Below are 27,241 nucleotides of genomic sequence, written 5' to 3' on the forward strand. Positions count from 1 at the left end.
GTCAAAATTGGTGTTCCAATAAATTCTGATCCAAAAAAGGAGTTGAAAGTCAAAGATGATATTTGTTGTTGGTTGAATTGTAAGATTTTGATGAACTGGTTTGTGTTTTGATAGCTTCCAATTAGATAAAAATTGGTGCCGATCAAACTTAAATTTGTTTTTCGTTTATTATACATTTGAATGTTAGTTTCGTTGGACTATGGATTAAGAATTGATAAATTACGTGATCAAATTCAGTGGTCAACAAAAAAGTCTAAATTTGACTTTTCGATATTTTAAAATGAATTAGAAGTTGAAATCAAAGATGTTGATACTATCTTTGTAGTGCTTTCGATGTTAATTAGTCGAAAATGCAATGAATGATTTTGTGTTATCGAAGGGCTGAGAAACTTCGATGATCGTTCGATAGTGGCTCTTCAATGACGATTCAAACGGAAAAATAGAATTTTTCGACATTGCATTTTTGAGGGTTAGAGGTCGAACTGGTATTGAAAATCAGTGTTATTTTGACATTGTAAGATTAGAATTATTAAAATTTCGGTATTAAAACCTATTTTAAGTTTATAAAACCGATTTATTTAAATTTCGGTGTATTGTAGCAGTCTACAGATGTTAGAAAACAAACAAAATTCTTATTACATGTTGCAAGCCGTTTGGTCTTAAAAAAAAAAAAAAACAGCTTCTTAATCTCAACCAGTACGACTCGTTGACTCATTTCGTTACAAATAAAACTACTTTAAACTTCAATTTCAACAATTTAAACGTTTGGACTAGACTACGTATCAAGAGATACTCCATAAGTACTCCACTGACTAAATTCCTAGTCTACTCAATTTAAAAACAATATCATCTCTCACCTCTAAAACCCTCTTTGTGAAATCACATGTGCTCATCTAGTAATTTTTATAGAACTTAGTAATCATCAACACACTTTTTAATAAGCGCTAGTGACAAATGTGTCGAGTATAATGATTTAAACCTAATCTTAATCCTCGAAAAAGCCTCCTTTTCCTAAATCGACTAAATAAAAAAACCCTAAAGTAACTAACTAATTAGAATATAGTTTTCTAACAACCTCCAAACTTTTAACTCAAATTAATGAAGTATATGGCTTATTAAAGGGTTTTCATGCATAAAACTTTGGTGGATGTTTAAACAAAACCAAATCTTTTTTCCATTAAATTCTTGATGCAGAACTAAAACGTGGTTACAAGGTAATGTTAATAAAAAGAACTTAATCACTCATTTTTTGTTAGACTTCTTTCAATCGTATGATACGAAAATACAACTTAAAAGAACATGTTTTTTGCAAAAATAAAAAATCAAGCAGTCATAGCGTTATTACACATGCCAGGATTTCTAATGCACCAAAGCGGTTGAATCGGTTCAGCCTTCACCCCTCTCTTCACCATTCTATTTATCCACTCATTCAACCTATCCGTCGCCTCCCCAGATCTCTTCATCCCCGCCTCATCACGGTTGCCGGACCACAACACCTCCGCCATTGCCGACGACCTTGGCCAAATCCTTGAATCAAGAACCGTCGCATCCGCCTGCTCCGACCACAAAGCCACCTCCCCACCCAAAACCAACTTCGCCTCCGCCTCCGTCAGCCCATATGTTATATCATAGTTGTATATCAACTGCCATGTCTTGAAAGGTCCACACCATGATCCACCTTTTCCCTGTTCAGTACCTGGTGGTTGATCGTATATACTGTTATTCCCAGTGAAATCACCATGGCCACAGTCCAAGTAATAGTAATCCGCCGACGACACGATTGTCCGGTAACCAGCCGACACCAACCGTTTCGTGTTGTTGGGGCCGCCGTTCCATGTCTGCATAATGGTGGTTTCCGGTGGGAGAATCGAAGGATTCACCTTTATTTCGCCGTCAAGAATAACGTCCTCCCAGTAGACAGCGGTGCGATTGAGCGACAAAATGTAAGGGTAGGTGGAGTTGATGAAGATTTCGAGGACTTGACTGAGTGTGCCGTTGTTAGCAAGATACTTTTGGATTGTAGGGTCGGCTTTCCAACATCCGGGAACGACCTCATCGGCTCCGCCGTGGAAAAATGTATCTGGAAATAGTGTAGTCAGTTCTGTGAAAACGTTTTTCACGACGTCGTAGGTTTTCGGAATTAAAGGATTTAAGTGGCCGGTTCCTGGCTCTGCTGCCAGCCGGTCTTCCCACGAGGCCCCCGCCGGCATCCAAAACATGTTGGCACAAGCTACAATCTCCGGATAAGCATCCGCCCATGACCCCGTGTGCCCTGCAGAACGATAAGAAAAGGAGCCATTGATAACATCAATCGATCGGGAATTACGAATCGCCGGAAAACGTGCACACAATGATAAAATTGAGAACTTACCAGGCATATCGATCTCCGGAATCACTCGAACGCCGTGTTCCAACCCGAATTGAACAATCCGCTTTACATCTTCGGTCGAATACTGCATATCCGATCCATACGATCCATTTCCGGCAAGCGCTGGTTCCGATTTCAGAACCAATGGAAACGAATGCGAATCTGTTATGTGCCAATGGAACACGTTCAGTTTATTGGCACTCATACCTCCAATCAACCTCAAAAGATCCTCAACACCATAGTAATTCCTTGAAGTATCCAATAGAATCCCTCTGTGTTCGAAGATAGGCCAATCCGAGATCACCAATCCGGCTGCCACTCGAGCAGGGCTTCCCCATACTAGTTGCGAGAAACTCTCCAGTCCTCTCATAGCTCCCCAAGGCGTCGCCGCCGTGAGAGTAGCGGAGGTGCTTTTGGACGGGATGGTGAGAGTGTAGGATTCATTGACGCCATGAGAGAGCGTTGCTTTGAGATCTGATATGATGATGGTTAAAGTTTGTAACGGCAGGGAGGTGGTGAAGTTGATCGCCGGAGCAAGTAAGGGGTTGTAGTTAGCGGTTTGGATTTGGCTGAGGTAACGGTTAACCGCCGGTGTTAAGTAGGGGTGCGGCGGAGAAGTAATGACGAATGATGGGGAGAAAGGGATTGCCTGTGGGGTGGTCCAGACGAAGGATCTTGGTTTGGGCCATATGTTAATCGGAGATCCAACGGCTAAGATTGAAGGAACCAAAGTGAGAAATAATAATAGTAAGTTAAAAATAGTGGAATAATTATTGATATTCATTTTTTGTAGTGGAAAGTAAAGTGTGTGATGAGTGATGAGTGATGAGTGATGAGTGATGAATAGAAGAATGGAGAGGATAAGTTTATATAGTTTTTTGAAAATATAAAAAGTCAATGGAACGAAGGATATTTCATTTGTTTGAACTTTTAGATATCTCTTTTCTCATTTTGTTTCTTCCATTTGGTGTTTTGTGTTTAGTTCATATAATGATATAAATAATCGTGTAATTTTTTAAACCATGATTAGTCGGTAGTAAAGTGCCATGTATGGTATATGATTTCATATGGATTGATAGTATTTTTAAAGTATATTTCTAAATATGGTATGATTTCATGAATGATCATGATGTTTTTTAATATGGTAGTAAAGTGTCGTGTAATTTTTTAAACCATGATTAGTCGGAGATTGTAGCTTGTGCCAACATGTTTAATGTGTTAAGCCGTATGAAATGATCATGATGTTCATGGGGTGTTGAGGGAGATAAAATGGGCTTATAGGGTCTAATTTTTTTTTATTATATATTTTTATTTAAAAATAACAATTTATAATAACGATAAAAACCTTTTTTTATTTGTCCTGGGCCTTTGAGGATATTTAATTCCTCAGGACCGGATGTTTAAATTAACATTTAACATTTTTTAATAATTGAAATAAATAATGTTATACAAATTTAAATCCAATTTAATTTATATTTTCACTATGTATGTTATAGAGTCTCTTGTTGGCTTTTATTTTGAAAATACAAATTAAATTCACTTGGAATATTATTTATATACAAGAAATGAGTCACTAATTTAATAGACAAAGAAATAAATTTGCTTTGGAATTTTCACTGTATCGGTTCATCCCAAAAATATAAAATATAGATGATAATGATAAAAGTTAAAATAAACATTGTTTTTTTCGATCAACAAACATACATTAAATTAACTGTTTACTTCACTTTGAATATGTAATAGCTGTTTAATTTAATTTTATTGAAGTAGAAATAAGTCAAATTTGCATAAAGAACATGTATTAATAGTTAATCGGCGACTAGTGCCGGCGAGCCGTGAATTGCGTCGGCCGGATTTCCATTATTTTATTAACTTTTTGGGGGCATATTTTACTGTATTAAAAGATAAACGAGCCGAATGTAAACTTTGAATATTCCTAGGACCCTTTCTAAACAAGCTAAATAAATAGTAATCTAATATTTTGAGGATATAAATATAATGGCTCCAAAATTCATGAGTGTTGGTGAGATTCTTAGTGACATATTTTACTTGATTGTGACCTTAACCCCAAATTTACATTAAAAAGAAAATAAGGAATATGTTTAATCTTTATCTTGGACCCCAGTAGTAATTTTTTATGAATCCGCTTGAAGACATGTTTCTAGTCCTTATATGTGTTAAGCTTTTTAGCCTTTAGGTCGAGGCATTTGGTGCATGCATCACGTTGAGCCTTTTGTCTCATTTCTCAAGTTATGGTGTGTATAAATCAGTCCAAAAACTAGATGCGTAGAATTTCATTTTAAAGTCATAAACCCAATTTTATAAGAGCTCCGAACAATTATATAGTTAAGTAAATGTACCGAAGCATATATCATAGTATAGCATTGGTGAGACTGAATGTCAAACTAAAGAGGGACAAAGTGAATTAATGTTAGAAAATCAGATAACTAGTTAAATTAAAGACATCAAAACAAAGAGGATGGATTCGTTTAAACTAAAGAATACTAAGAAATAAGCAACTTATCAAATACTAAAAAATAATTAGTAAGCAGGTAACTAAATGTACTTTTTACTTCGAGTCAATTACACCCCTCAAATATTGTTGATTACTAAAAGTGCAATGTATATTAGTTGTTATTTATCGATTCCTAAGTTGATTCGTTCCTTTGGTCTGTTCTCAAATCCTAATGATGATAACGGCAAATAACACAATATTTATGTTTTTAATTAATCCCTAAAATTAGTATTTAGTTCGTATTATGTAAGATTTGATCGATTAGTTGAAATTCAATAGTCATGCCAATCAATTAGGTTCATAGAATGATCATATAATGCAAGCACATACATTAAAGCTCATAACTTTATGAACCTAACCTTATGATTTGGTTCATCACTATGATTCAAGCAAACATAATAAGGTTGGTCCTCTAGACCGCATAAACTCAATAATAGGCAATAAAATCACAATCTTTAACTATATGGATCTTTGATTAAATAAACAAGATATATTAAATATCTTTATAGATCCAAATAACAATAAAAACACAAAATCAAGGTTCATTTACATCTAAGCACAAAGAAAAAGGGTTTTAAGCCCCAAATTAGAAGTAAAACATAAAGAAAACATAAATGAGTCGCTAATGATTCAACCCAAGATCCTTCAGATTCGTGTGTCATATTTTCTAGCCAAATCCATTCCGATTATTCCAATATTTTAGGACTTATTTGTTTGTCGTACAAAAAAACTTTTGAAATTCCCAGTGGAAAGAGATTTCCCTAATGACAAAGCTTTTGATTCGGACCAAATGTGGACTTCCACGGGAATAAAAAAATGGATTTACTTCCTTTTGGTATTTTGGCCAAAAGACTTTCAAACCTGTCCTCTTCGCTTCCCAAGAGATTGGATTTAGGTAAAAGGGCCTTGTCGGCCACTGCTTTTACCTTGGAATCTACGTTTAGACTCTAAAAATGACATCTCTAATATATATTTCATTCCAATATATGACTAGGACAAAGAGAATGACTCTAGATTAATTTTTGTGGAGTATTGAAGGCCATTTGTTGCATTGATTTTGTTAGATATGTTGGGGAATAATATGTAGTTGAGGTGTAAATATATTGTTTTCTTGTTGCGGATGGGAAGATAGGTGATGTAAAATTAGAAGATGGTTGGATGGACGTTTCCATTGTGTAGTTGGATATAGATACAACTTAGTGGACCATTGTTATGATTGAGCCAAGCCCAAGATAGAATTTGAGTTGAAAAAGGATGCATGTAGTGTTGGTTATTGTAGTTTCTACGGTTTTCACAGGTATAACCATTAATTACAGTGTTAAGGATGTTGTTTTCAGAAACCAATATGGCAGGGTTAGTAGCGGAAGGTTATTTGACGGTCATAGGGATAATGAATGTGGTTGTGGTATATAGTGTGGAGCTAGTTTAATTTGTGGTTTGTTTGAGATGACAGGTTTCTTCCAAAATAAGTTTGGAGCGAGCTTTATAAAATAATGACAATGGGTCGAATTGTTGGATAATTGTGGCAACAAAATCACATGCATCAGTAGTAAGGTAGTGATATGTTGGGGGGGGGGGGGGGACAAGGCAATGTTAATATATAATTATTTAAAACTGTTGGATGGATGTATTGGAAAATTGTTTGAGTTTTGTGCGCGATAATTATTGATCCCACGCTTGCTTGGCGATCAAGTCGAGTGAAAGTATAATCTGTAGGAGATTGTGAGAAATAGTACTGTACATGCACCGAAAAATGCTAACATCAAGTCTTACCCAAATTGTTTTTTTTTGGCAAAAATAGCGATGGAAGGTGGTGGTGTTGCCATGATATGATCAATTACTTGATATACACAAAATTAAATTTTAAAGTGCTTGGACAAAGAAGTATATTGGTTCTTTCCATCTTCAAAGTGATGGGAATTATGGATTTGATGTATTAAGTTGTGACGACCGGTGAAACTCTGCATTGTTTGCTATTGATTGTAGAAGAGGCAAAGAGGGTAAGAAAAAACAAGAAAGAAGTTAGGTTGGAGGGTGAGTATGTGTTTCATTGATTAAAAGTAGTGGAAGGGTTTTATTTTGTTCCACGACTAGAGAAAGAAAAAAAGAATTTAAGCTCTCATACTATATAAGTAATATTTAAAGAAAAGACGAATTAAAGCTCTCATACCATTATAAGTAATATTTCTTTGATTTATTTTCAATCTCAATATATAAGGTAACGTGGGGGAAAAGAAAGGAAAGTACACACACCAATAAGATAAATACATGATAATTACTATACGGTTTAGGTTCTTTGGAAGACAAAAAAACCCTAAAAATCATAAAAATCCATAAAAATACCTAGAGATCACAAATCTTTTTTTTTTTTTACTTTATATTCTTAAAAATCGCAACTTTTTTTTATAATTTATCTGAATTTTTTTTGAAAAAAAAACATAAAAAAATAAAACATAAAAAAATCGATTTTTAATTTTTTTTTTCCAGCGAATTTATAAAAAAAAAACTGCGATTTTTAAGAATATAAAGTAAAAAAAAATATTTGTGATCTTTAAGTATTTTTTATGTAATTTTTATGATTTTTTTTTACGGTTTTTTTTTTTTTTTTTTTTTTTTTTTTTTTTTTTTTTAAATTTTATTTTATTTTCCGTATAAACCTTCACTTATGACACCTAATTGAGACCTAATAATTATTTTTAGCAATACCAAATGAAAGGGCTTAGAGATGATGCAATCATTCAAGGCCTTCATTTATAATTTATAAACATCGATACTTTCATGGATCCATGCTATGCTCATTGTCATTGAAGAGAAAGTAGAAAGAGACTAGAGATAAAAGAAATCTACAACTTAAATATATTTTTAACATAATACTATTTTGTAGGAATAAGGTGAGGTCATAAAGTTATGAATAGTTTTACATTTATATACGTAAACTTAACCCAAAACCCAACTCATATTTCAAAGTCGAGTTTCGCTTTGGTTTTCAACATTTTAAGTCTCTCTAGATACCTACTTCTTACCTCAATACCTCCTCCCCCTCTCAAAACCGAATGAAACTCTAAAATTGTAATCTATCATCAAAATCTACCAAACATGAAACATTGCTCATTGTATTTTATTAAAATTACCACCTTAACTTATACGGCATAAATCCAAAAAGAGCAAAAAAGATACCAAGTCCAAGTGGGGTTGGTTAAAAGCCTTGGACGCCTAAATAACCATTTTTCATGGATACCTTGCACGCTATCCACTTCTTCCAACGATTCTTTTTGTCTTTCTTTTATCTTCTTTTATTATTTTCTTTCTGAAATATTATTCTCTATCAAACTTAGACTCATAAAACTTGGGTCAATATCAATATTTGACATCTTTACTAATTCTCATATGCTTATTGAAACCTAAGTTCTTATTCAAAAGATTTAGGTTATTCAATACAATCGAGTTGGACAAGATTAAATACACGATTTTTAATTGCATCTTTATAGAAAATACTGCATTATTTGTATTAAGTTGTCTTTAAAATGTAGTATTTCGTTGCTTATAAACTATCCAATATATTAAACATAAGATAAGATTTAAACTTATAAAATTTCAATTTATCATAACGAAAATACCAAGAAACCTATTTGCTGTTATATTCTCATTCTTATTTATAGAAAACACTTTTTTTGGCGTACGAAACTTACAATACCTTTTCCTATAAATAACACTTGTGTACATAGAGAAGTTGAAGTCTTGAAACGCCCAAATTAAAATGGGACTTCTAGTAAGTTTATTAGCAAATATCTTCATCAAGAAAAAGAAGCCGTTGCCAATTGAAACCATTTTCAAATTAACCTCCGAGCCTGAGCCACCCAATTTTCCTCAAGGTAATACTTTTATTCTTTTACTTTCTTTTAGGTGGTTATAATTATCATAATATAAAGTATCAATTCATACACAGAAGAGTTATGCTTCATACATATTCACATTAAGGATTAAGTTTCCATAGATCATGTCTTTCAAATGTAGTTTATTTGCATATTTAATTGTTTATGTTTTGAAGATAAGAATTTTCTCCTAAACTGATGATAGGAAATGGATTTGCAACCGGTACAATCGATTTAGGAGGATTAAAAGTGTGTCAGGTGACTTCATTCAACAAAATTTGGTCCACCCTCGAGGGTGGACCAGATAATCTGGGTTCAACATTCTATGAACCATCTGCAATACCTGACAGCTACCGTGTTCTTGGTCATTATAGCCAGTGCAACAACAAGCCACTATTTGGTTGGGTTCTAGCCGCCAAGGCCAGTGCAAATGACCCATCATCGCTAGCCATGCCCACCGATTACTCTCTCGTTTGGAGCAGTGAGTCCCAAAAGATAAAACAAGACAAAACTGGATGCATTTGGCTCCCTGTTCCTCCCAATGGCTACAAACCCGTTGGATATGTCGTCACAAACTCGCCAGAAAAGCCATCATTGGAAAAAATCCGATGTGTTCGATCTGATTTTACAGAAATTGTTGAATTTGATAGATGGATTTGGGGGCTAAAGAATGAGATTGATCCCAATGGTTTGAATGTATATGGGTCAAGACCAAAAGATAGAGGGGCCCAAGCCACGGGTGTTTCAATAGGTTCATTTCTAGTCCAAAACGGTTTGGCTGATTTGTCATTACCCTATTGTTTAAAAAATAATACAAATACCCTTTTGGCTATGCCTACTTTTGCTCAAATTGAGGCTTTGATTCAAGCTTATTCACCAATAATTTATTTTCACCCTGATGAAAAGTATCTTCCTTCTACGGTTAATTGGTACTTTGAAAATGGAGCATTGTTGTACCAAAAAGGGTTAGAAAGTAATCCTAGCCCGATTGAACCAAATGGTTCGAATCTTCCTCAAGGTGGTTCGGATGATGATTCATATTGGCTAGACCTTCCCATCGATGATTCGGCTAAAGATAGAGTCAAGAAAGGTGATCTTGACAATGCTAACGCATATTTCCACATAAAGCCCATGTTTGGTGCAACATTTACAGACATAGCCATATGGGTATTTTACCCATTCAACGGGCCCGCAAGGGTGAAATTGGAATTTGTCACGATTTCACTAGGCAAAATAGGGCAACACGTTGGTGATTGGGAGCATTTGACGTTAAGGATCAGTAATTTCGACGGCAGTTTAAAATATGTCTATTTTTCAGAACACAGTGGAGGTACACTGCTTGATGCTTCGCAAATCGAATTTGGAAATGGAAATAAACCGGTTGCATATGCGTCTTTAAACGGGCATGCGTTTTACTCCAAACCGGGGCTTGTTTTACAAGGGAAGGGTGGAAATGGGATACGAAATGATACTGGTAAAGGGAAGGCGGTGATGGATACCGGAGTTAGGGCGGCGGTGGTGGCGGCGGAGTATTTGGCCATGGTTGAGGAACCACCGTGGTTAAATTATAGTAGAAAATGGGGTCCAAAGGTAAGTTATGATATAGTAAAGGAGATAGAGAAAGTGAAGAAGGTTTTGCCGGGGAAACTAAAGGAAGTATTTGAGAAAGTTGTAAGTGGTGTTCCGAATGAGGTGTTAGGGGAAGAAGGTCCTTCTGGTCCTAAAATGAAAAATAATTGGAATGGAGATGAGAAATATTGAATGGCATTATCTACTTTTTATAGATTATTTTACGTTATACCGATTGTTTTTTGTAGATGGGTAAAATAGAGAAACTGGATAAAAAAAAAATAATAATAATAACAGCCAGGTCCACCTAAGTGTCCAATAAGCAAAAAAAATAGGCTTTGAAAAAGAAAACGCCGTTGCCGGGGATCGAACCCGGGTCACCCGCGTGACAGGCGGGAATACTTACCACTATACTACAACGACAACTTGACTCAATCGCTATTTTAAGCAATATAACTCGATATTACGTTTTGTTAAGCAAAGAATTATAAAAGAATCTTCGTAATTGTTAGTGCATTTGAAACGAAGAAAAGAATGTCAACGAGAATAACTTTTCGTTTCAAAATAAAATGTAATATATGAGTTTGTATATATTTTATAACGATTAATGAAGTAATTCAAGTGTCCCTTAATGAAAGCAAAACAAAATGTGTAAAAGTAGCAACTAATTAACAAGTAGTAATAGTTAATATTGATCGGTAGTTAGATAAACGTAAGTTTAAAGAATCTAAGAAAGCAGTCGTGGTGTATTTATCTAGTTGGAATCTGTTTACTAATAATAGTTCTTACAAATCATAGTATTTTAAGAACTAAATATTTCATAGATTTTGCTTGACTAAAATGCAACCTTGGTGATTTTTGCATTAAAGGTATATGTATAAAATATTATTTGAATAAGTGTTGGTAATCAAAGTTGCTATATGCTACCCCGACTGTCATGCATTTTAGATTTATTCCTGTTACGATACACAAAAAAAAAAAAAAAAAAAAATCATAAAAAAATAAACAATATAAATAGGGGTGTAAATAACTATGTTTGATTAAACATGTTGTTTAAAAATACATGGTCATCAACTAAATCTTCATTTATGCAACAAAGAAAGGAAAAAATCTATCTTCTCTAATAAGCGAAATCATTTTTGTCAGGTGTCTATTCTATTCTGCCACTTTGCCACTAGACTAGATTTTCAAAATTTAAAAAATTTTCTATTATTTACTTTGTTATATTTTCAAAACATTCCTTAACTACGTCTCATTTCCTTTTTAAATTGCAAAAAATTATAACGAATTCCAAAAAATCGGGAACAAAGTTAATTTAAATACCCATCTTCCTTTTGAGTTCTGTGTCACAATTTGCAATCAATTTTGTAGTTTTTTTGCTGCAAGCTTTCGTTCTGCTTGATCGTAACATCCTCCCAACCACATTATTTTGTTTACACAACTTTTAACAGCCACCAAATGTTTTCTTTGTATTCGATCACCAAATGTTTACTTCATTAAATCCTCTCCATCGTTTACCCCCGTTTACCCCGACAACCATCCAACCAGTCGTTGTTCGTGTGACGCTGCCAACCAACTACCGCACCATAATTAATGTAGGGGATTAAAGGAAAAAATGATGGTGTTGTTAAGACATGAGATCTGAATTCCGTATGACCTGATCGCAAATTGGTCATTTCTTCTTCTTCTTCTTCTTCTAACCCAACTACAACTCAATAAATAAGTTTACTGTGAAAATTCAATCCTTTCTCCATGGTAGCTGATTTGTTAAACCTCTGGTAAGCGTCCATACCACATGGTCTAATTCCATCATTCTCTTCTCTACTGCTTTACATATTATTTACTGAAATATTTTGACATGCTCAACGTTTTCTTTTAACTTACAGATCTCGGTCTATAAATATCCTTATAGAAATCAGGTTATATCTAATTTTTTTTGGCAGCCTATAAAATGATTGTAGTTTTTTTTTTGTAACTAATATAGTTACTATTTATATATTTTGGAATGCTTATATCGTTTCCATCTCGAATACTACGATAAGTTGGCAGACAATGTTGGATTCCCCACTTGGGAAAGGAAGAGAAAATATCTTTGTATTTTAGCTTTGGTAACTCAGATATACACTTGGAGACTTGTCAGGGTTCTATATGATTAAGCATATAGTGTTTTGGGAATTAAGTCATCTTATTCATGTGATGTTTTTATGTTATTTTTAGAATAGTTATATTTGGTTTCTTCGATTGTGTTCCTACATATCTTTTTTGTCCTTGGTTTACTTCTTTTGATCATATGCCTTTCAACTCCAATCTATTTTCTAGGCATCTGAGTTGCATCAGGAATTTCACAAACACGGTGGATTTGGTCAAACTCCTCTTAAAGTGCTAAGGTTATACATATTTCTTTTGTGTTTTTTCTCTTGATTTAAATGAAAACTCTTAATTTTCAAGAACTTCTAGCTGGCTATTGACTTGAGTTGTAATGGTCAAAGTATGGAACAACAAGATGATATAAGTGATTTTAGATAAAAGGGTTAATGTCATTATAGCCAAACCAATTTTTAAAGTTTATTTTATTTGGTCATTGAAGTTTTTTTTTGTGCATTCTAAGTCACCAAAGTTTCAAATTTAGTGTTTTCAAGGGGAATATCACCAAGATGAAGGGGTCACCCGGTCATATAGGTGAGTTGGTGGCTATGTGACATTTTGGTCAACTGAACTCTTCCATGTGACATTTTGGTCGACCACATTAATCATCTTTTTATAGAGAAATAAATCTCTCATTTATGAGTATGATTCAAAATCTATTATCTTTCGTTTGTTATCTATCGTCTTTCTCTCGTAAATATGGTTTGTATGTGTGTATCTTCGAGTTACAGGTTTTTGGGCTTCTCGTTGCTGCAAATAGACATGGATTTCTTATTGCTAGGAAGTTCAAGTAAGGTCTTTTAAACCGTAAAGCTTCAAAAAACATCAGAAACAAATCCTGGTTTGTAATAAATGTATAACATAAACAAATTTTTCACTAAAATATCTTATTCACACGTTTTTTTTCTCAATTCCATATAGGGATAATGACTTAAAAGGGGAATATATTTTTTGATCTGTACACATTTAGTCACTGTGTTTTTTTTCGTCCACATTTACCTATTCAACTTGTTAAACTGTACATATTTAGTACTTAGCCGGTAAAAATGACTTAATAGGGTAATATATTTCTCACTTTGTACACATTTAGTCCTTAATATTTTTTTGTTGCAAAATAAATCCTTTTTGTTTTTGTATTAATTCAGTACTTATGAATGATTTTTTAGGTTTTTTCTCACGACATCTTATGTGGAATGGTCATATGGTGATGAGATAGGTTAAGATGGTCCTGCTATATGTTTTAGGACAAGATACCTAGTGCGGGTCAGCTATAAGCTATAGGCACGGAGACTCGAGAAGAGCGATTGGGTTAAGGCGGCATGCCAACAAACCTTGGGTATTCCAGTCTGATGATTGATTAGACCTGTTGCATGTTGACATTCCAGTCTGATGACTGATTGGGCCAAGGTATTCCAATCTGATGAGTGTGGATCCATTATGCATGATAATACGTTTGTTGTATTGCGTATTTTGGGGGAAACTTACTAAACTTTGTGTTTACCTAGTTGTTTATGTTTTCAGGTTCTATCATTGGTCGTGGAAAGGAGAATGCATGACTGTACACACACATCAACAATATTGAGGACTCCACATTTCTTATATTACTTCAATTTTCGATAAATGTATTTTGGAATAGACATTTTTTCTTAATAATGACTTTATAATTAGAGAGTTTTGCCTTATTTAAAAAAGAAAATTTTTTGTTGTGAAAACGAGACATTACACATAAATATACACAGCCCCATACACTTCATCAATGATTGTCCCATGTAAGGTGTTGTGAGAAAAACCTAAAGAAAACATTTATAAGTACTGAATGTGTACAAAAATAAAAATGACTTATTTTGAAACAAAAAAAATATTAAGGACTAAATGTGTACAAAAATATTAAGGACTAAATGTGTACAAAATGATAAATATATTACCCTATTAAGTCATTTTCCCGACTAACCTGGAGTAACCAGTCATAAGGACTGAATGTGTACAGTTTAACAAGTTGAAGGGGTAAATGTGGACGAAAAAAACTCAGTGACCAAATGTATACAAATCGAATAATATATTACCCTTTTAAGTCATTATCCCTTCCATATATCAACAAAATCCCTAGTGCAACAACTAACACTGTTGATTTCAAGGATTTAATCATTTAAGACATAACTTCGAGTCTTCAAGAACATGCTCCCAGTCAAAACATACATTTATTCCACCACCATCACAATCGATTTCCCAATGAAAACTAAATCAATGCAACAAAAGTCAAACCTAGTGAAAACAAAATAAAACCCAACAAAAACTAGAGATTAAAATTGGACCTGGAACACAATTTTGGAACAAATCTAGAGCATATTTGGAGCTTGACTATAAAGAAAGGAATTTCTGGAAGGGAGAAAGAGTTCAACGATGGTGGTGGTGTCGATCACGAGTTCATCCATGTTTGAACCCACATCAACGATATTAAGAGTTCATCAATGTTTGAACTTTGAACCCAACAATGTTTGAACCCAAAAAATTGAAATTAAGTGTTGATCGTCTGAGACCTAATGACGACATGACGGTTAGTAGCGAAGTTCATTAGTGAGGAGGAGTTTTCACATCATAATTTTGCCGTTGGAGGATTCATTACGGTAGAGAGAAATCGACTGTGTGTGTATTTGTGTTTGTTGATTGAAGACTTGTCTCTCTTATCGGCAACGATTTAGTGGTGTGAAGTTGTATTCAAGAAAGGGATGAACACAGGAGATTTGGGGAAAGAGAGAAATAGATGATGTTAAAGAGGATTCTAATTTAGTTTCATTTTTATTTACTAAAAAACCCACATAAGATTGGCAACCGACTACTACAAGTGAAGGATACTTTTGACAGTTAAAAATAAAGTTTATGCGTCTAAAGTGCAAAAAAAAAAAACATTAAGGACTTTTTAAAACAAACTGTAAAAGTTTGTAGGGCTAAAATGACATTTACCCTAGATAAAAATGGTTAAAGAGGTAGTGGGTGCTGAGAATACATGGTGGGAGCTCATTTTAGTGTAAATCCAAACCAAAAGACATTTCTTACAATTGATACTCTTTCTTGTAGTCTAATTTGCTCTTAGTTTCATTATTTGTTTCATATTCATCAATCAACCATGATAACATATATATTGAAGATATAATGTTTTCATTTGTCATAGTTGCTTTTCTGTAGAATAGGATTTTCAAAAAAAAAAAAAAAACTAGGAATTGGTTATGGTGGGAAATAATCCCAATTTTGAGTATGGGATGGATAAAATGTTACAAAATGGAAGATGAATATTGTTTATAGTTTCTATGGGATACTATGTTTGACTAACACATTATTTTTTATGTTCTTAGGTTGCAAAGAACAAGTATAGAGGAGGAAAATGACTCAATTGATGTTTGAATTTTTAGATTGCCATGGGAGATTACTATATGCATATCTTAAACTTGAATATTTTAAACTCGGTTCTTTCGGTAGAACTCTTTTACATAGCTTCCTGAATAAGACAGTAAGTTTTTAGATAATTTTTTTTTACTGGCTTTAGACTTTTGGTTTTGATCTTCATGTGTTATTGTTGATAGTGCAAATCATAATTTCAAGTTTAAAATGTCAAATATAAGATTATGTACTTTAGTGTTAAGAATGTTGTTGTGTAAAGTAGTTCTCATTTTCTAAGTGAGTATTTAACTACTTATTAATTTATCTTTTTGTGTATAAAATATATAAATTAAGAGTTATCTCATGTAAGGCCAGATTGTTTTGAATTAGAAGCTTAATTAAAACCAAAGTACAATGCTTACTTAAACTAACTTATATAGAATGATGCTTTGAACCAATTTTATTAGCAAAATGTATTGATGTTATGGCGTACTTCATAAGTGCATAAGCAGAGGAATCTAAGGCTATCATTCTTAATGAAAACCATGCTAAATCATGTAAAGAATACGATATCTGTCCAAAATGGTTTGGAGCCAACTCAATCATTTCTATAGAAAAAAAAACAGTGACTGAAATATGAAAAAGGTGAATGGTGAGCCGTAATATGAAAAGGGTGGCAGTGGCAAAGACGTGAATGGTGAGGCACAATATGAAAATGGTGAGGTCCGGACTTATTAGAAAATCAAAGATTGAGAGTTTTTAAAATTTTGATAATTTGAAATTGAACGGTGAAAAACAAAGTAATAGTAATTTTCTGCAATATGTTGCAATGAGAGTGAAATTTTAGGAATGGTTAACTCAGCAATGGGTTGTCTTATCGTATCATTATTAATTAATCTTTATTATTAAACTAGGTTAAAACCCGTGGAAACCACGGGTAAAAAAGAAAAACACTGTTGATAATTTAAAACGATAACAAAGTCAAAAATTTATAAAAATTATTAAATTACAAAGAGAGAAGTTTTGTCTGTAATTTTATAATGATTAGTTAAAATTAATATATATATATATATATATATATATATATATATATATATATATATACAATGTTGTGAATACCGATATATGTTTTGTATGTATAGACATTTGATAAAATTATGATTTTATACAATACAATATAAATTTAAATAGAGTAAAAAAACACAATAAATAATGATAATGATATTGTTATATGGTAATTTTCTTTTTATCTAAATATAATTTCCTTAATTTTCTTATTTCTCTATTTTGAGCGTAGTAGGTGTTCTTATTTGTATTGACATAAACAGAAATATTGTATATTGTTTCAAATAGTATAAGAGTCCAGTTCTTATTTGTATCGGCATAAACAAAAATATTGTATATTGTTCCAAATAGTATAAGAGTCCATGTTCGTGGTGGATACAAATGTATAGCCCCCGATGACTAAATTTTTTACATATAAGGCCCTTTAAATTTTTGGAAAAAAAAATCAAAAATTCCCTTTATGTTTTTGAAAAAATTCAAACATGCCCGTTCAAATGAGAAAAATATTAGAATCGCCACTGCCCATGTTAATGTTTCAAACTGAAAAGTAAAAAGTACTTGGTTTATAAAAGCTTGTGAGTAGCATTTCAAACATTACGTAAATTTAAGGAAATTGAAATACTAAACTTGAAATGGATGCAAATATGAATAGAATTGAAATAAAAAATTGAAACATATGTCAATTTAAATAGAATTAGACAACATCATCGGATATATGAATAGTAAATTAAGTTGATAAATCTTATTAAATATGTTTTGAATATATAAACAAAGTTCGTTTTTGTTGATTAATGATAAAATTGTGATGTGGTAACTTAATAAAGTTCAAAACATATGGACGATCAATAATGGATACTTAAATGTATAATTTTTCTATTATCCAAATAAAGAAATCATGTGTATACAACTTAGGATGCAATAGTTCATTTAATAAAAATAAATAAATAATATATAATTAAGTAATTTGAAGTAATTGCAGGGGCAACACCATCAAAAGAGTGAATTTCAACAAAACTGCACTAAGGGCAAAATGGTAAAGACGTGGACCAAAAAAGTATAAGGTTTTCATACATCAATCCACTAATAGAATGTTAGAGGAATCTTTTAAAAACCAACAAAAACATCATAGAAACAACATCAACAACCAAATAACCCAAAAACTCATTGATAGGGTACCAGGACAAAAGGGTCAAGACTTGAAAAGTTGCAATAAATTTAAACTTCAATTTAACTAAAATGATAGGTACCAGCCATACACACATAGCCATCATTTATTTGCATACAAAGTTTGAGGTGTTGATCTTAACTTTATCATCATCATTTTAATTTGATATTGTATCATTGACATTTAATTTTATATTATCATGTCGTAGAATCAAATTGAATACTAAAAAAAGATTGAAAAAAAACCATATAATACAAATGTTGACTACTCAAAATATTAAAAGAAAATGTAAGTTACTTGGTATAAAGGAATAAACAAAAAAAAAACTCATATATATATTTTTTTATGAAATCAAAAAAATTTAGATTATAAACTAAAATTTTAATGAGAGACCCAACTCTCAGACATTGAAATGAAAGTAACATCATTTGTTCTAGACAAAACTTCAAAAATGGTCCCTATGGTTTTCAAAAATATCAAGTTTAGTCCCTAAGTTCAAAAAACCTCACAGATGGTCCCTGTGGTTTCAAAACTTTTAACAAATGGTCCTTCTGCCTAACTCCGTCAGCTTTCTACCGTTAAGTGAGGGGCATTTTCGTCATTTCAATACACAGGGACCATTTATGAGGTTTTTTATTACTTTTTTTTAAAATAAATAAATAAATAAATAGAATTTAATATGCAAGGGGTCCCACCTCTCTCTCTCTCTCTCTCTCTCTCTCTCGTTGGAGAAGGAAAATACCACAGATCTGCACAAACCCACACGTTAATGTCTTGTGACCTCCCAAAACCCAGAACCCCAAATTTAAGAACCCCAAGAAAAGTAGAAAAAGTCGATCGAAGTTTCACTCGTTGCAAAGAATCGAGTTCCCCTCATCTTCAAGCTCAAGTTTGTTATCGAAATGGAGGATTGTGGACTTGGTGTCGGTGATGCTCTTTGTTCTTCTAACTCCGATTAGGGTTTCGTCACTGCAACACCAACGAACAACAGATCTTGGGGGAAGGTTGTCTCGGTGATGATGGTGTGTCCGGATTGAACAGGTGGTGATGCAAAGGATGGAACAGAGGATGGTGGCGTATGTAGGTGGTGTAGCGGCGACGATGACACATAGATCGAAGCTAGGGTTGTTAGCGACGACTTTGTCAATCTCTTTTTCCGATGACGGCTTCGTTTCCAGTTAGTGATTTCGTCTTCCAGATCTAACGAGCATCAAGGGTGACGACGAGAAAACATGTGTTGATCAAATTTTGTGTGAGTGTGCTCATCTGATTTCGTTCTTCAGTTAGGGTTTTCATCAAATTCCGTATGTGTGTGTTCATTTGACTTTGTGTGTGTATATCTTATATGATTTTATGTGTGTATGAGTTTATGTTCATCGAATCTGATTTCGAGTGTGTGTGTATTCATTAGATAGGGGTGAACTCGAGAATAAACCCATATTTTGTGTATTGTTTTTGTTTATGGATGATTTTTTGGCCGATGGTGGAGGTGGCAGACCGTCATGGTTGCAGACTGTGGTGGTGGTAGAAGGTGTTCGAATGGTGGTGGTGGCGGAATATGTTCTTGACTGCTCTTGAATATATGAATATGTTCTTGCTGTTTATCAAACACAAACACACACACACACACAGGTGGGACCCCTTGCATATTAAAGTTTATTTATTTATTTTAAAAAAAAGTAATACAAAACCTCATAAATGGTCCCTGTGTATTGAAATGACGAAAATACCCCTCACTTAACGGTAGAAAGCTGACGGAGTTAGGCGGAAGGACCATTTGTTAAAAGTTTTGAAACCATAGGGACCATCTGTGAGGTTTTTTGAACTTAGGGACTAAACTTGATATTTTTGGAAACCACAGGGACCATTTTTGAAGTTTTGTCTTTGTTCTATAAAAATGAAAGGAACAATGTATAAAAGTAAAATAATTTATTAGACATCACGTTATTAAAATACTATTACTTAATGGTTTTTTGTTCTCCTACACAACCAATCTACTATTCTAATAGTAAAAATTGCTTTATTTAATTAAAAATCAAAGTAAGATGTTATATTAGATAACAAAATGAAAGTACATTGCTATTTTTTGCATTTAGCTCTAAGAAAAAACAATATTCTTTCATTTTGTTGTGTAATATAGCATCTTACTTTTATCCCGTACTCCTAATTTAATGATTTTTAATTTCAAATAATGTCTAATATAGCAATGTATTGTGCTAGAATTAGTTACGTTGCTATTAACTGACTGTACTTTGAAAGTAAAATGTTAGAATTAGCTAAACTTTGCAAAGTATAAAACATTATTTTCAACATTATGCATTTTATTTCACTATTAGTGATAATAAATATTGTATGTGCTTTAGATTTAGTCGAAAGGGAAATGGTACTTTTAAAAAGTTGACGACTAAGTAGTTAAATCTAATAAGTGAAATCCCATCAAGCATGCCACATAGAAGCTCTACTAACAAATATAATTAGTTTATTTGATATTAATGTAAGAAAAAGGCTAATGTCACTTTACACGCATACTCTTATTTAGATGGTTCTTCCTAATCATTTTCGTCAAGATAAGCTTCAAGTGGCTAACTTGTCAAGTTTTCCCTTCTATTGGCAATGCACCCAATAACATTAAACTTAATTTTTTTGTAACATAATCCCTTTCATTTTTTTCTTAACAGCCTCATCAATTCCACCGGTTATCATAAATCCAATTAACTACTACAACTTCAACTACCTAAAAAAGTTGAAAAAAGTTCATCAAAGCATTCAGCTCCCAAAAAACCATATTAAAACTCAATCATAACTATATGAGAATGTCGGAAACGACTACGTGGAATTCACTGCACCAGCAATAAACATGGGGTTGGATCATTAAAACTGTTCTTTATTATTTAGTCCAATACTTTACTACTTCAAAAAGAATCCGTATTTTTAAGTAGAATGCTATAAAACATCAATCAAATGAAAGTACGTTGTTATTGCAACAATAGAAACTTACTTTTATTTATTGGTGTTTTAACATATTTGCAAATTTATGCTATTTGTTTCTATTCCATCAGATGTAACAAAAATCATATTTACTTGAAATATATAAAATGTTACCTTGACTTTGTACATGGCCACATTTCTTCTTCCTATCATTCCCCACCAAGGCTTTCTATACCTATCAGATCCAAACCAACTGAAGTTGCAATCACATTGATTATTAGCTACAAAGTCTTAAAGTATAATTGTTTCCAAGGGTTACTTCAAAACCCCCTATTAACAAAACAATGGGCCTACTCATCTTTAGAAAATAAATCAAGTAAAGATCGTCTAAAAATCATTGTTAGTATTTATTTTAAAAAAAATACTTATAAAAGTTCAAATGAGATGATATCTATGTGTAAGACATATTGTTTCTTATCTTTTCTTTTACATTAAGTCCTGGATGGTAAACTCAAAACCATAAAAAAAACATTAATAGATGAAAAAAAGTATACATGTTCAGCCCTTAAAAGACATCCATTGAAAAAACATTACTATAATGTAAAAAATATGCATATCAAAATAGTTTACAGAAACAATTTCATTTACAAAAACATTACTATAATGTAAAAAATAATCGATGTAGTGGTTAGGTATATTTCTATAATTTTGAGGAGCAACGACACATTTAAAATAAACAAACAATTTGAAAGTATGTTTTTTATAAAATTACCGATTGGATTGAACTCTTTGATTGAACAGAAAATTTTCGACTGTGATGATTTGATCCTTGGAAACACGATGCTGTAAAGCATCACGTGGACTGTGATGATGCAAATCGTTGGAAAGACGATCTTGTAAAGGAACGATTCATATCATATAATTGAAGTGTATATTTAGCATAATATGATCAAATTGAGGTAATAAAGAAAATTAAATGCAATTGATATCATTCCTTAAATACGAATACGAAATCGGATACCACAATAAGATGGTATTAATCGGGTATGTAATGAATTTTGAGTTAATATGTACATCTCACCGAGTAAAAATTGAAACAAAAACAGAGCGTTCTTTTTATCATTATCAAAATAGATGTGTAGGTGAAAGAAAGAAGGGGTATTATTGGTATTTAACTTTTGGCATAATTCAGTCGTTTAGAATGGACACGTGGATTTTTGGTTTTGTTTATTAGATAGGTAAGATTAAATTATCTTTTATTTTTATGCCTACAATTATTATTTTAACTACTGAACAATAAAAATAATATCTTAAACCTTATAAAACAAACTTATGGTAGTGTCAATATCAAAAATTTAATAAATTTTGACTGTTACACATCCAATCAATTCTATGTTATTTTAATTTGCACCAAAAATTGAAGCTGTTAAAGAAATAAACGATCGTCTAATTTCAATGTTTCCTAGAGAAGGAAAAAAAATATCTTAGTTCAGATAGCATCTGTCAGACAGTTTATTCACAATTAGTTTGATGAGAGTTTATATTCACCTAATGTTCTAAATGGACTTAAAATCTCCGGTTTGGCGCCAAACCATAAGTTGATTTTAAAGGTTGGTGTTCCGGTTATGTTACTAAGAAATATCAACAATAAAAATGAGTTATGTAATGGAACTAGACTTCAGATGGTATCATTGGGTAATCGCATCATAGAAATAGTAGTCTTAACTGGAAGTAACATTGGATTTCGAGTTTTTATTTCAAGGTTGTCTTTAACACCTTCAGAAAACAAAATTTCATACAAGTTCAAAAGGAGACAATTTCCCCTAGTGGTTTGTTTTGCTATGACCATAAATAAAAGTCGTGGCCAATCGTTGAAAAAGGTTGGGTTGTTTTTGCGAGTCCCGGTTTTCTCACACGATCAGTTATATGTTGCTTTATTTAGAGTAAAGAGCAAAGAATGATTGAAGTTATTGATTTTAGATAAGAATGATAATTTGACTAATAAAACTTCCAATGTTGTGTTCAAAGAAGTATTTCAAAATTTATGTTAAACTCTTATGTTTATTTTACTTATCAAATAAAGTTGTACTTACTTACCATCCAAAATCAAATGTTTTTTACGGTTATTAATTTTTTGGTCTATAATTTTTTTTTAACTTACCTTCTGTAGTTTCCACGAGTTATAACCTACTAAATAAATAAATAAATAAATAAATAAATAAATAAAACACAATCATCCAACTATTTTTCTGTGCAGTTATTTAGTCAATTGTTTTTGGAGGCCCAAAGTTATTTGATTTCAAAATTGTACCATTATACTATGTGATCTGATTAGGCCTGACAATCGTGTCGTGTTCGGGTTGGCGTGTCGCGGGTTGGCGGGTCAAAATATGCCAACCCAAACACGACCAATTTAAATATACAAGTCACGGGTTGGCGAGTTTGGAACATAAACTCATATATGACCCATCAACCCATTTATTTATACGGGTTCACAAGTTGGCGGGGTTCGTGAGTCAGATTTGGGTTTATGGGTCCGAATTTTAGATATTTAAGTCTTAAACATCCAAATGAAAATTAAAAACATTCATAGAAACATGTTACAGACTTAGCCGTATAGGTTACGAATTATGACATTAGACCATCCACCACGAATCATAATGTCAAAACAGTCAAATGGTCTATGAATAAATGGTATATATTATGTAATATTTATTAAATATTAATACTTGATACAAAAATACATTTAAAAATAAAATATTTTTTTTATTAAGAATATAAACGGGTTGGTGGATCAACCCGTTTATTTTTTGAGAAACTCATATATGACCCGTTTAATAAACGGGTTGGCGGGTTAGCGGGTTGGTGAGTTGAAAAACTCAACCCAAACCCATTTATTTCATGTCGTGTCGCGGGTCGTGTCGAGAATTGTCAGCCCTAGATCTGATATCGGTGGTTATCTAAGTTCCCAAGTTCACTTAATTTATCATGAATTTGATCCCAAGTTTTTTACTTTATTTATTTATTTTAATATTTACTTTGTATTTTTTTTAATAAATTTGCCCTATTTTCTGAATAAAATTTTGTTCCGATTTACTATATATTACAATTTTCTTTTTACATTTTTTTAATTAGAATTTAACTGTATATATATACATGCTTTTTAATATGGGTATCATACCAGAATTATTAAATATTGTATATAATTTATATTTAAGCAGTGAGAGTAATATTTAATTTTTTAAAAATACAATTTACAAATCACATCCAACCAACTTATTACACGAAGAATCATACATATATACTTAAACCCAACAGGCTAACAATGTATTGTTCACTCTATAAAACGACAGTTTAGCATGTAGAGTAAATAAAACAGAACGTCAAAATCATAAACATTTACATCCGACGAAAACAATGTTCAAACTACTGTTGTTCACTTGTTTGTGGAGAAACGTGCCAACTCATTTGATAATAACAACTTTTCTGTTTTTAATTATAAATAAACCATTCCCATAAACAAAATATTATGATAACATGCCCATATATGTTATACGAAAAACACGTTGCATGCATAGTAGTTTAAAACCAAATAAATTAATATTAGAGATTGAAGGATAATAAATATCCATACTCCACTGATCCACTCCTGAAATTTTACCCAACAAAAATAAATTAACGTGTCATTCTACCAAAGTTAGGCAACTTCCCATCTATTTGTCTCTATGTTATCGGCAATTTCCCATTCACATACACAGCCATAACACCACACACAAATTAACCTTTGATGATACCCAGAATGACATATACACACATACAAACACAAAACCAACTAAGTTAGGAGCAACCCCTAGAATTATACATAGAAGAAAGCATCTTTTGTTGTTGTTATCCTAAGTTGGGTCCATCTCCTTCAAGATGCATTCTTTGGTCTGTGTATTCTTCACTGTTGTTATAACCTTCTTGTTCTTCAATGGTGCAACAATGGTGGAATCATCAAATCGATCATTAGTTTATGATCAGAAAGATGTTTCGCCTAGGAGAGAGCTTGTGGGGATCAAAACCAGCTTCAAACTTCCTTCTCCTTTGCCCAAATGGCCTCCTGGTTTGTATCTTTCTTTTCATTCCAATGCACACATGTTAGCCGAACTAAACCACAGTCATTAGAGTTAGTTATTACTAAATGGTAGTTTAGTTAATAGTTATTACCAAATCGTAGTATCTTTCTTCTTGTTGTACATGTACATATATGTATTTTGGTAGCTTGTTTATATTCAATACACAGAAAAAAGTCTTTTTCTTCCTATTGTTAATTATAGATTACAACAAGCCACATTTATATTTCTCTTCGTTAACACAAAAAACCACATAACAAAACTCGATGATATTGACTTGTAATCACAATGGTGATTTATATTTTTTTATATTTATTTTTAGGTGGAGGGTTTGGTGGTGGAACCATGGATTTAGGAGGATTACAAGTGAGTCAAGTATCAACATTGAACAAAATTTGGGCAGCCAACGATGGAGGACCTGGTAATGTTGGTGCAACATTTTATGAACCAGTTTCCATACCTCAAGGATTTGCAATTTTAGGGTTTTACAGCCAACCCAACAACATGCCTTTATTTGGGCATGTTCTTGTGGGAAAAGATGTTACAGATGACCCTTTAAACCCTACTCTCAAACCACCAACTGATTACACTCTTGTATGGAGTAGTGTCTCTGTAAATATCAAGAAAGATGGTGATGGCTACATATGGTACCCAAACCCACCAGATGGCTACATGGCTGTTGGCTATATCGTTACTACTTCATCAGAAAAACCCGCTCTTGAAAGAGTTCGATGTGTTAAGTTTGACTTGACGGATACTTTAGAGAGCGACGTATGGATATGGGGTTCAAGCAAGAGTTTAAATGTAAATGGGTTTAATGTCTATAGTTCTAGGCCGATGAATAGAGGTGTTGAAGCCATGAGTGCACCAATAGGAGGTTTTGTGGTTGAAAATGGGATAGGGGGCAACACATTGTCAATATCTTGTTTGAAGAATTTGAAGGGTAGTTTGGTAAATTCAATGCCAAATTTGGACCAAATTAAAACCCTAATTCAGACATATTCTCCTATGGTTTATTTTCATCCTAATGAACGCTACCTTCCTTGCTCAGTTGATTGGTTATTTCAGAATGGTGCATTGGTTTACCACAAAGGGGACGAGTCAAACCCTATCCTTGTTGACCAAAATGGTTCAAATCTCCCTCAAGGTGGTTCGAATGATGGTACCTATTGGTTGGACCTTCCAAAAGATGGTTCAAGTAAAGAAAGGATCAAGCAAGGTAACCTACAAAATGCAAGTTCTTATTTCCATATCAAACCAATGTACGGAGGGTTATTTACAGACATTGCCATTTGGCTTTTTTACCCTTTTAATGGGGCATCAAGAGCCAAAGTTGAGTTCATCAATATTTCATTAGAAAAAGTAGGAGAACATGTTAGTGATTGGGAACATATCACATTAAGAGTTAGTAATTTCAATGGTGGATTAAAAAGTGTATTCTTTGCACAACATAGTTCGGGGACATGGGTGAGTGCTTCGGTTCTTGAGTATGCAATTGGCAATAAACCAGTAGTATACTCATCACTAAACGGTCATGCATCCTACCCCAAACCTGGACTAGTCTTGCTTGGCCCCCATGGAGTCGATATTGGACTCAGAGATGATATGGAAAAAAGTGATAAGGTGATGGACACTGGAGACCGGGCAACCGTGGTTGCAGCGGAGTACCTAGGCTCAATAGTAGTTGAACCACCATGGTTAAACTATTTTAGAAAATGGGGTCCAAAAATTCAGTATGATCTTGACAAAGAACTTAACAAAGTGGAGAAAGTTATGATATGGAAGTTGAAAAAGGCTTTTTACAAGTTTAGGAAAAGTGTTCCTAGAGAGGTTTTAGGTGAGGACGGGCCACTTGGACCCAAAGCTAAACACGAGTGGAGTGGAGATGAGATGGGATGAACATTTGTTTTATAGATTTTCATTTATAATTTATAAAATGTTTTATTTATCACATTATTTGCTTATGAGATGATCAAAAAACTTATATATATATATATATATATATATATATATATATATATATATATATATATATATATATATATATATATATATATCAAACAGTATTACATAGCATGAAGTTGCATATTTTTCCGGTTTGTTTAATAAATTGTTATATTTAAT

The 27,241-nt window shown here is 32.7% G+C and overlaps 2 protein-coding genes, 1 long non-coding RNA gene, 1 other non-coding gene and 1 pseudogene across 6 annotated transcripts; 3 read left to right on the forward strand and 2 right to left on the reverse strand.

Moving 5' to 3' along the window:
- Positions 1–1,150: 1,150 nt before the first annotated feature.
- On the reverse strand, positions 1,151–3,220 carry LOC145101755 (beta-hexosaminidase 2-like). The gene is made up of 2 exons (XM_079039032.1): positions 2,372–3,220; positions 1,151–2,272 (listed from the first exon to the last, which is right to left on the reverse strand). The coding sequence occupies exons 1-2, from the start codon at positions 3,150–3,152 to the stop codon at positions 1,323–1,325; spliced, it is 1,731 nt and encodes a 576-aa protein (XP_078895158.1). The 5' UTR covers positions 3,153–3,220; the 3' UTR covers positions 1,151–1,322.
- A 5,414-nt stretch (positions 3,221–8,634) lies between these two features.
- On the forward strand, positions 8,635–10,956 carry LOC145101756 (hypothetical protein At1g04090-like). The gene is made up of 2 exons (XM_079039033.1): positions 8,635–8,755; positions 8,961–10,956. The coding sequence occupies exons 1-2, from the start codon at positions 8,641–8,643 to the stop codon at positions 10,514–10,516; spliced, it is 1,671 nt and encodes a 556-aa protein (XP_078895159.1). The 5' UTR covers positions 8,635–8,640; the 3' UTR covers positions 10,517–10,956.
- Positions 10,676–10,747, reverse strand: TRNAD-GUC (transfer RNA aspartic acid (anticodon GUC)). The gene has a single exon. It is a non-coding gene; the product is annotated as a tRNA-Asp (tRNA).
- Positions 10,957–11,976: 1,020 nt separating the features above from the next.
- On the forward strand, positions 11,977–14,186 carry LOC145100171 (uncharacterized). 3 transcript variants are annotated; one of them, XR_013704857.1, is made up of 4 exons: positions 11,977–12,102; positions 12,211–13,259; positions 13,636–13,876; positions 13,991–14,186. It is a non-coding gene; the product is annotated as an uncharacterized LOC145100171 (long non-coding RNA). The 3 variants fall into 3 exon arrangements; XR_013704856.1 differs by having other exon boundaries at positions 12,211–13,876; XR_013704858.1 differs by having other exon boundaries at positions 11,981–12,102; positions 12,644–13,876.
- A 10,800-nt stretch (positions 14,187–24,986) lies between these two features.
- Positions 24,987–27,016, forward strand: LOC145098459 (hypothetical protein At1g04090 pseudogene; annotated as a pseudogene).
- The last annotated feature ends 225 nt before the right edge of the window (positions 27,017–27,241 follow it).

The sequence above is a fragment of the Lactuca serriola genome, chromosome 4, assembly GCF_051521515.1.
Source record: "Lactuca serriola cultivar US96UC23 chromosome 4, Lser_US96UC23_V15, whole genome shotgun sequence".
Lineage (NCBI taxonomy): Eukaryota > Viridiplantae > Streptophyta > Magnoliopsida > Asterales > Asteraceae > Lactuca > Lactuca serriola.

Bases quoted from the DNA above. Each gene is read 5' to 3' on its own strand.
- LOC145101755 (XM_079039032.1), bottom strand. From the start codon at position 3,152: ATGAATATCAATAATTATTCCACTATTTTTAACTTACTATTATTATTT. The intron at 2,273-2,371 runs GTAAGTTCTCAA...ATCGTTCTGCAG, and splicing joins TCCGGAGATCGATATGCCTG to GGCACACGGGGTCATGGGCG.
- LOC145101756 (XM_079039033.1), top strand. From the start codon at position 8,641: ATGGGACTTCTAGTAAGTTTATTAGCAAATATCTTCATCAAGAAAAAG. The intron at 8,756-8,960 runs GTAATACTTTTA...AACTGATGATAG, and splicing joins GCCACCCAATTTTCCTCAAG to GAAATGGATTTGCAACCGGT.